This window comes from Tetranychus urticae, chromosome 2 (assembly GCF_039701765.1).
Source record: "Tetranychus urticae isolate SD_2017Ah chromosome 2, NJAU_TeUrti_SD_1.0, whole genome shotgun sequence".
Taxonomy (NCBI): domain Eukaryota; kingdom Metazoa; phylum Arthropoda; class Arachnida; order Trombidiformes; family Tetranychidae; genus Tetranychus; species Tetranychus urticae.
This window is the reverse complement of record NC_142959.1, coordinates 25,842,207-25,850,635: the sequence shown is the minus strand read 5'-3', so window position 1 is coordinate 25,850,635 and position 8,429 is coordinate 25,842,207. Positions and strand designations below refer to the sequence as shown.

The following is an 8,429-nucleotide window of genomic DNA, read 5'->3' as shown; positions in this document are numbered from 1 at the left end:
AAACTCGAGGGAAAAGTGTACATGAATTCATTACATCGGTAATTTCATAATTTATTAATGTAATAATACAAAATTTGATGGGTGAAAGTATGCATAAATCGGGGTCACTCTGAGAAACCCCATGCGCCCCCGGTTTTAACCGAAGGGAAATCACCCCAAAAATCCTTCAAGGTGTACCGCTCTAAGCTGCTGAGAAGGATGAGGTTGATTTCTTTTTTAAAAAAAGTCAATTCTTGGGGCCATTTCTTCCAATTCTACCTTCGAATATTTTGTTCCTGTTGGTGAAAGACGAACTTTGTAACATCTGAAAAGAATTTTGCTTTCATGTGCCACCACTTGAATAACATGCTCAACTCCCGATAACTTTAAGCCTTCTAATTTACAGCCGACGAAAAAATCGATTAAAAAATTTCGAATTTTGAATTCAGCCATTGGTTTATAGTTCTCAATACCAAGCTCAAACATGTCCAATACGTTATTATCAAATGTTCTGCCCATTACAATGTTATTAGCTCGTTTCTTCGAATGTGATCCGACAACAAAAAGTGGACACATATATTTCTTAGCCAAGAATTCCACTGGAGAGACATCTTCAAAGGGGAGAATGAATTTATTTCTAGAATAAAGAAGTCAATTAGTAAGCTGAAATCCCAGATATACTTTATTACTTACCCATGTTTATTGCGGAAAACAGTGAAAGGTTTTTTAAGCGTACACTAAGAATAAAATGAAAGATTAGACCATGGAAAAGCTAATGATTGTTAAAAATACTTACAATGTCTTTCATAACATCAGTGGTGAACTGGTTAATTGTGGATGATCTTAGAAACACACAATTCTTTGGACCTTCAATAACTTTGGGTTCTTTTTGGAGTAATTTCCTTTTACCCCGAGCAGTTTTAGTTTTACTACAGAGAAAAGAAAACCAATAATTAAACATACAGTCACCTTTAATAAATCATGAGATGAAATATAAATCCATACTTACATTACTTTATCCATATTTAATTTGATTCAACTGCAATTAATAAGTTAAAATACAACAATCAAACAATTAAAACCGAAGATGTTGATGTTTACACTAAGCACTCAATAAACAAACGTGGTTATGGGGGGTAAGCCCTATAACCACGTTTGGTATAAATGGTAAGCCCTATAACCGCCCTATAGCCCTATGATAAGATTCTAATCCTTGGATATGTACAGGGTGTAAAGAAAGTTTTGGCAAGTAAGCTCAGCCCACTTCATTGCGCAGAGATCCTTTTTGGTTTCTCTATGTGAGTCAAACCATTATTTTTAAAAAAACCGCTCTCTCATACGCAAACTTTTGAGTCCCGCCTTACCAAAACTTTCTTTACACCCTGTAGTAGACTTTTATTTGGCTTAAGAGTACGGCGCGTCTGTTTAAACTCTATGGAATAGTGTCAAAAACTTGATTATTTAGGTCAAGATTTGAGACTTTGTGGATTTGTAGGTTAACTTAACCTCTATCCACTGGACTATCCTAAACTATTTTAAATAGATGTTTAGCTCATCGTTATTCTTGTTAAGCTTTTTCAAGCAAGCTTAGTGTTTGAATTACACAAGAGATGGCGTTGAAATTCGCATTTGTACAAATAGTCAAAAAGCCTATTCGTACAAAAAACTTGTACGAATAGGCCTTTCCGTTATGGGGAACAAGCTTTACAGGGTGTAACTAAAGTTCGTGTAGGAGGCAAAAAAATATTTCCCCCTGCGTAGAAACCAATTTTAATTTGCTTTAATTTCTCGATTGAGAAACTGATTCCCTCTCTTAAGCCCTCCTACCTACACGAACTTTAGTTACACCCTGTAAACCATGTGAATGGTTATCGATATATCGATATGAGTTTTTTCAATGAATTGACATTTCATTCAAGTTTGAATTTTATAAAAAATTTAATTAAAAGCTTTTTTAATTATCTTGAAACAGTAATTAGACCATTTTAAAGTATTTCTAGATAAAATCCATCAAAGGTTCGAAATACAAAAAGTGAACAATGCATCTATTGATGAATACAGATTTTAATCAATATAATCAATTGTCATCAATCTCATGATGATTAGCATCTTTGCTAATGATTTTGGTTTAACTTAATTTTGGTTGATAACAATGTAATTTAGCAATTAATCAATAATTTAATTTTAATTGAAAATGATTAGACAAATTTCATGGGAATCAAGTATTTGAAGAGCATCATTAAGAAAAATATGACTAAATCAATGAATCAAATTAAAGTTGAGGTTAAGGTTGGTTAAACACCTTAAATAATAAATTAATGAAAAAAATGATTCAAGTGAAAATTCAATATAGAATCAAGATAAATTGAATTAAAGTAAATAACAGACAAAATTAATTTGATTGTGATGAAGATACGAAAAGGAAAAATTATAATTACCTTTTATAATAATCATAATGAATTAATTGTAACGCATGGTTAATTGTGACCTTTAATCCTTTGCTTTTTAAACTTTCACTTTAACTTTGATAAATTCAATGTAAAAATGTTTCGATGCATACATTGGATGGCAAATGATTGTTAGTTGATGAGAAAAGTTTATTTTTGTTTTCATTGATCAATGTATCATATTGAATGTAAACAAGTAAAGCAAGTTTCATTCAAGTAACACTCAGTAATTCAGATTCTTATTGATTAAACTCTCCATGTAACCAGTCTTTTCACTTATCCTTTAACTAACCTTTAACTTTAACTCTTTCTTTCAACTAAAGGTAACCTTCATTGAGAGCTTTAAAAATGACAAATAAACAAGACTTTTATTTTATCATTTACCTGGAAACAAACAGTTAAACATTTAATGGAATCCAGTTTCATCTTCATTTTCATCCTCATTTTCATCCTCTAACACAATTTATATTAATTAATGTTGATCAAGAAAAGGTGCAGAGGATGTTGTCAACATTCTTAACAACATTCCAAACCCTCTTTATCATCATCTTCATCTTCATCATTGACTTCATAATCAGCTTCATCAACTTGATCCTCATCATTACTCACTTTCATCTTTCCTTTTTTACTTGCCTAACTTCATTCATTCATCTTCATCTTTATCATCTTAATCATCGTTCTGCAAATTAAATGATTGAGGTGAAAATGTTTTCCTTGAAATTAACATTAAATGTACTAACATTTGAATGTTGACACAATTACGTTGAAATGTATTTTGGTGAACTTCAAGTGAAAGTGCAACAAAATAAAAGACAATTTTTTCGTTATCAGCATTTTGCAAGAATCCAAATGAATTGTAATATTTTATTTGAATAGAAATGATTATCATTATGTTTCCAAAGACTGAAAGGTTATTGATAATTACGTTGAATTTACCGGATTAACTAGTTGCTGACTCGGTGCGATAAGATTTTTTAATTGCTACAATTTAACTATAAATTAAATACTTAAAGACAGGTCAAATAAGAGAAATGGTTAAATGATAATGAGAATGATAATCATCCTGATCATCCTCATCAACTTTGATTTTTTTTCAAGATAATTTCACTAGAAGGATGAACAGTATAATAGATGATGATGATGATTATGATGATGATGATGATGAGGGAGAAGAAGAAGATAAAAAGAAAGAGTAAAGAAAGCAAAAAAGCCCTTCGACCTTATGGGAATGAATTAGTTGGTTTAACAAGGAATTCACTCTCTTCTCTCTGTCTAACTTTTCTTGTGTGTTACTCTTTCGACTTGTTTTTTTGACCCAACACACATATAAATAAGGAACCAAAATTGGAGGCAATAATAACACATAAAGAGCCCAAAAATGGAGCCAAAAAAAATGGTTCCTATGTAGACAGACGAATCGGCCGAATGTAGTTTACCCGTGGCGACAATGTTATTCCTCATCGTGTCAATAATTATAATAATGATGATAATATTTCTTGTGAAAGCTAAAAGATTGGATTCTTTTACTAAATTTTGTTCTTTACTTTGTAATCATTGACATTTTTGTAACAACACTCATTGTTGCCTGTTTTGCGTTACTTTAGCTGTTGTTGGTGTCGTTGATGGTGACAATGGTGATGATAATGTGGAGGAGGATGAGAGACAAGGAATCACTATTTTGTTCCTTTTTACCCTTGTTGACATCTCAACCACCTTCACAATCAACATAATGGGCTTCATTTGTTTGGACCAATTACTACTCTTCCTCCTGGAGGATTCCAAGAACCGATCTTGGTTTTGGTTCTATAATAAAAAAATAAAAACAGACAATACTGAGAATAGCAAAAAGGATTTCTAAATATCTCCGCACACTTACGTGGAGTAAGGAGTGTAAGCCTGGTCTGAACCAGTCAAATTCTGTTTATGATCTTGTAGCCATTTGTATTCAACTCTAGGTTCTTCTATCGGTGTTTTATCAGTATTATGGACCATCCAGTTATGCCATTCAGGAGGAATCATTGATGCATCGTAATCAAGATTACATTTTTCATTGTATATAACCCATCGATCAGCTAAATAAAAATAATATCTGTTTTCATAATATTTGTTTCCATATTTATCCGTTCCAACACATTTACCCCATTTAACTGTTGCATGTCTGAAATAGAATTGAAAAATTTTCGCAATCATTGTTGATAAGTCATAATGAAAGTAATAACTCAGACTCAATTTATCGTTTTACTTACCTATGCCAATTCCATAGCGTACCAAAAAGTCCATTTGTTTTAATGAGTTCTCGAGCACTGATCATCTTATCAACACCAAACCATTTAGCAAGCCTACTTGTCTGCATTTTGAGGCAAAAAATTGAATGAAAACAGCCGACTAGTAATTACAATAAAATAATTGATCAATTAACCTCAACCAGTAAAGCTATATTGACAATGTCATCAACAAAAAACCTTAAGTTAATATTTCTCCGTGAGATGACGCTGTCTAAATAGAGAAAAAAATCACGTTTCAATTGTAAAATTCGTAATTTCCCCTTCTAGTTACTCTAGATGGCAGCATAACAAAAATACAAAAAACTCGAGGGAAAAGTGTACATGAATTCATTACATCGGTAATTTATTAATGTAATAATACAAAATTTTGTCTCTCTATCAAAATGACAGGAGATGGATGAAAGTATTTAGTGATAAACATTATTTTGCTTAACGCATTGGAGGTCTCAATGTTGGTGGTAGCATAGGAGGAGGAATGCCCATTGGTGGAGGAACCATCAATGATGGCGGTGGAACCAGAGGATTGAATGCGGCCGCAGCATTTGGAGTAACTGTCGATGTTGGAGTAGTAGGTATTACTGGAGCCGATGGCTTGGTAGCAATCTTTTGGGCCGTAAACGCAGCCGCTGGAAATTAAAAGAAAAGATAAGATAAGATTAGGATTCTTTTTCGATAAAAGATCGATTCAATAAAGTTTAAGCGATCAATGCTTGATTCGCAGCATCCAAATCTATATGCAGCTATTGGTAATCTAATTGAGAGAACAAAAAATCAAGAACAGGAACAAGAACAAGAATAGACTTACTTGTAGCATCAATTAAACTTTGGGCTCGTTCTTCCATCCATTTTTGATAATAAAATTTAACATTCTCTTTGTGCTTACGACCACTACAATGAGTTTTGCGAACCGAAGGAGAATCGTGAGTTAGATAGGTGTCACAATAATCACAATAATATTTAGGCATGATGTAGACAATCTGAAGTAAAATTTGTGAAGTATATGACAATTCACACGTCCGGCAACTGAATCAAAACAAACCTGCATATGATCCAGAAGCATTATTTATACGCCATCTAGCGGTGACGAGGCCTCTATATTTTGATTATGAATCGAATGGTTTAGACCATTAAAATAAAACATTGGCCATTACAATAAGAAATACATGTAATAAGATTAACACTTAATGTAATAATATTCAGCTTAGATAGAAACCTCGAGTTTAATTCGCATAACTGCTCATGACAGTGGTTTAATAATACCCATTCCATAAGTTTTACTTCAGCTTAGAAGATTAATTTTATTTTAAACAAAATAACTTAAAGGGTGTTCAATGTAATTACTTCATGCAAGAAAGATAAATAGAGTAACATTTTACCTTTCATCCTTTACCTTTGTTATTTTGATCGGACTTATCATGTTTTTGATTGTGATTATCAAAATTTAAGCTCCGCCAGTTTGGAAGTAATTACATTGAACACCCTTTACAATACAAGCGGGTTCAAAAACCCGAAATCGAACATGGGAAGTCATATTAAGCAATTTTATATCACTTAAGAGGTTGCAGCTGTCTTTTTTAAACCCTTCATCTTTCTAGTTTGTAATCCTGAGTAATCTTGTCGAGTCATATGGATTCTTCCAAATGTTGTTCCAAGTTTAGATTTCTTGATGTTTTTGACCTTCTTGATTCTGACCTCTGCAGGTTTTTTGAGAGATTTTTTCAATAAATCATCTGAAGCCAGTTTAGATCGCCGTAAACTAAAGTCAATTCTTGGTCCCATTTCTTCCAATTCTAACTTTGAATATTTTGTTCCTGTTGGTGAAAGACGAACTTTGTAACATCTGAAAAGAATTTTGCTTTCATGTGCCACCACTTGAATAACATGCTCAACTCCCGATAACCTTAACCCGTCTAATTTACAGCCGACGAAAAAATCGATTAAAAAATTTCGGAATCTTTTAAATTCTTCTTGCTCATCAAACTGTTCTCCTCCAAAAATAAGTAGAGGTTTGCTACCAATAGCAATTTTTGGAATTTTGAACTCAGCCATTGGTTTATAGTTTTCAATACCAAGCTCAAACATGTCCAATACTTGGTTATCAAATGTTCTGCCCATTACAATGTTATTAGCTCGTTTCTTTGAATGTGATCCAACAACAAAAAGTGGACACTCATATTTTTTACACAAGAATTCCACTGGAGAGACATCTTCAAAGGGGAGAATGAATTTATTTCTACAATAAAGAAGTCAATTAGTAAGCTGAAATCTCAGGTATACTTGGTTACTTACCCATGTTTATTGCGGAAAACAGTGAAAGGTTTTTTAAGCGTACACTAAAAAGAAAATGAAAAATTAGACCATGGAAAAGCTGATGATTGTTAAAAATACTTACAATGTCTTTCATAACATCAGTGGTGAACTGGTTAATTGTGGATGATCTTAGAAACACACAATTCTTTGGACCTTCAATAACTTTGGGTTCCCTTTGGAGTAACTTCCTTTTACCCCGAGCAGTTTTGGGTTTACTACAGAAAAAAGGAATACCAATAATTAAACATAGAGTCACCTGAAATGAAATATAAATCACTACTTACATTACTTTATCCATATTTAGTTTGATTCAACTATAATTAATAAGTTAAAATAAAACAATCAAACAATTAAAACAGAAGATCTGAATGTTTACAATAAGCATTCAATAAACAAACGTGGTTATGGGGAACAAGCTTTAAACCATGTGACTAGTTATCGATATATCGATATGAGTTTTTTCAATGAATTGACATTTCATTCAAGTTTGAATTTTATAAAAAATTTAATTAAAAGCTTTTTTAATTATCTTAAAACTATAATTACACCATTTTAAAGTATTTCTAGATAAAATCCATCAAAGGTTCGAAATACAAAAAGTGAACAATGCATCTATTGATGAATACAGATTTTAATCAATTTATTAATTTAAGCTGCCGATGAGTGATTGAAAAATATCAATTAAAACCAACAGCTGCTGCAACTTAATTGGTGTCAAGTTATAATAGAGCAAGGTTGTAATTTCCTTTGAAAGAAAATAATTGACAATTGTTGAAAGGTGTAAACAAGTAGAGGTGATAGCTCAAAGGTGGGTCAATGTTTAAACTTTTCAGCCAAAAAAAACGAGTGAAAGAAAAGTCCAAATGAATGTGTAACCGGTAAAAAGGTGAGTTTCTAAAGTCGGAGACAGCAGGAGAAAAGGTTAAAGACAGAGAGAGAAAAAATTTGTTGAAAAGATGAGGAAGAGAAACAACGAGTATAGCCTCAAGATATGCACCTGTGTAAGGCGATTGATTGAACAGCAACGACAAAGGTAACAGGTAACCAGTTGTACTTCATCATTAGACCATAAGACACAATTTTCAACTGGATAATCACTTTTAATCAACATCACACACAAAGTGAACAACTGTGAACATCATCGCTAGATAGAACGTAATTTTCTCTATCTTGGACTGCTGTTCAATTTTTCCATATTTTTATTTTCCATCATTTTCGTTCGATGTGGAATGGTGTAGATTAAATTAGGAGCCAAAGAGTAAAGTAAAAATTCACTTTCTAATATCCAAAAGAAGCAGAAACAAATGGATTAACCAACGAATGAAAATCAAAAGAGATAAAATTAAAGGATAAATAAAGCAAAGTAACTTATCCTACTCTTTGTAAAGTAGACAAAGGTTCATTTTAT

At 32.2% G+C, this 8,429-nt stretch overlaps 4 protein-coding genes and 1 long non-coding RNA gene across 5 annotated transcripts; all 5 read right to left on the bottom strand.

Annotated features, from left to right (window-relative positions):
* Nucleotides 1-114: 114 nt before the first annotated feature.
* On the bottom strand, nt 115-1,140 carry LOC107360674 (ribosome production factor 2 homolog). Its single transcript, XM_015927383.3, has 4 exons — nt 989-1,140; nt 776-908; nt 673-716; nt 115-616 (listed from the first exon to the last, which is right to left on the bottom strand). The coding sequence occupies exons 1-4, from the start codon at nt 1,000-1,002 to the stop codon at nt 217-219; spliced, it is 591 nt and encodes a 196-aa protein (XP_015782869.2). The 5' UTR covers nt 1,003-1,140; the 3' UTR covers nt 115-216.
* Nucleotides 1,141-3,918: 2,778 nt separating this feature from the next.
* Nucleotides 3,919-4,876, bottom strand: LOC107360676 (putative NADH dehydrogenase [ubiquinone] 1 alpha subcomplex subunit 12). Its single transcript, XM_015927385.3, has 3 exons — nt 4,673-4,876; nt 4,303-4,584; nt 3,919-4,229 (listed from the first exon to the last, which is right to left on the bottom strand). Exons 1-3 carry the CDS (start codon nt 4,777-4,779, stop codon nt 4,163-4,165), a joined length of 456 nt encoding a protein of 151 aa, XP_015782871.1. The 5' UTR covers nt 4,780-4,876; the 3' UTR covers nt 3,919-4,162.
* Nucleotides 4,877-5,037: 161 nt separating this feature from the next.
* Nucleotides 5,038-5,730, bottom strand: snRNP-U1-C (small ribonucleoprotein particle U1 subunit C). The gene is made up of 2 exons (XM_015927165.3): nt 5,517-5,730; nt 5,038-5,337 (listed from the first exon to the last, which is right to left on the bottom strand). The coding sequence occupies exons 1-2, from the start codon at nt 5,674-5,676 to the stop codon at nt 5,141-5,143; spliced, it is 357 nt and encodes a 118-aa protein (XP_015782651.1). The 5' UTR covers nt 5,677-5,730; the 3' UTR covers nt 5,038-5,140.
* Nucleotides 5,731-6,111: 381 nt separating this feature from the next.
* On the bottom strand, nt 6,112-7,399 carry LOC107360493 (ribosome production factor 2 homolog). Its single transcript, XM_015927163.3, has 4 exons — nt 7,306-7,399; nt 7,104-7,236; nt 7,001-7,044; nt 6,112-6,944 (listed from the first exon to the last, which is right to left on the bottom strand). The coding sequence occupies exons 1-4, from the start codon at nt 7,317-7,319 to the stop codon at nt 6,263-6,265; spliced, it is 873 nt and encodes a 290-aa protein (XP_015782649.2). The 5' UTR covers nt 7,320-7,399; the 3' UTR covers nt 6,112-6,262.
* A 108-nt stretch (nt 7,400-7,507) lies between these two features.
* Nucleotides 7,508-8,403, bottom strand: LOC149094212 (uncharacterized). The gene is made up of 2 exons (XR_016198984.1): nt 8,019-8,403; nt 7,508-7,915 (listed from the first exon to the last, which is right to left on the bottom strand). It is a non-coding gene; the product is annotated as an uncharacterized LOC149094212 (long non-coding RNA).
* Nucleotides 8,404-8,429: the final 26 nt, after the last annotated feature.

What these genes read in the sequence shown, in the direction of transcription:
- LOC107360674 (XM_015927383.3), bottom strand. An exon ending in CTGATGTTATGAAAGACATT is followed by an intron (nt 717 to 775) that starts GTAAGTATTTTT and finishes TTTTATTCTTAG; the next exon opens with TGTACGCTTAAAAAACCTTT. An exon ending in GTTTTCCGCAATAAACATGG is followed by an intron (nt 617 to 672) that starts GTAAGTAATAAA and finishes TCTTTATTCTAG; the next exon opens with AAATAAATTCATTCTCCCCT.
- snRNP-U1-C (XM_015927165.3), bottom strand. Translation starts at nt 5,676, where the DNA reads ATGCCTAAATATTATTGTGATTATTGTGACACCTATCTAACTCACGAT. An exon ending in AAGTTTAATTGATGCTACAA is followed by an intron (nt 5,338 to 5,516) that starts GTAAGTCTATTC and finishes TTTAATTTCCAG; the next exon opens with CGGCTGCGTTTACGGCCCAA.
- LOC107360493 (XM_015927163.3), bottom strand. An exon ending in CTGATGTTATGAAAGACATT is followed by an intron (nt 7,045 to 7,103) that starts GTAAGTATTTTT and finishes TTTTCTTTTTAG; the next exon opens with TGTACGCTTAAAAAACCTTT. An exon ending in GTTTTCCGCAATAAACATGG is followed by an intron (nt 6,945 to 7,000) that starts GTAAGTAACCAA and finishes TCTTTATTGTAG; the next exon opens with AAATAAATTCATTCTCCCCT.
- LOC107360676 (XM_015927385.3), bottom strand. Translation starts at nt 4,779, where the DNA reads ATGCAGACAAGTAGGCTTGCTAAATGGTTTGGTGTTGATAAGATGATC. An exon ending in ACGCTATGGAATTGGCATAG is followed by an intron (nt 4,585 to 4,672) that starts GTAAGTAAAACG and finishes ATTCTATTTCAG; the next exon opens with ACATGCAACAGTTAAATGGG. An exon ending in GCTTACACTCCTTACTCCAC is followed by an intron (nt 4,230 to 4,302) that starts GTAAGTGTGCGG and finishes TTTTTATTATAG; the next exon opens with AACCAAAACCAAGATCGGTT.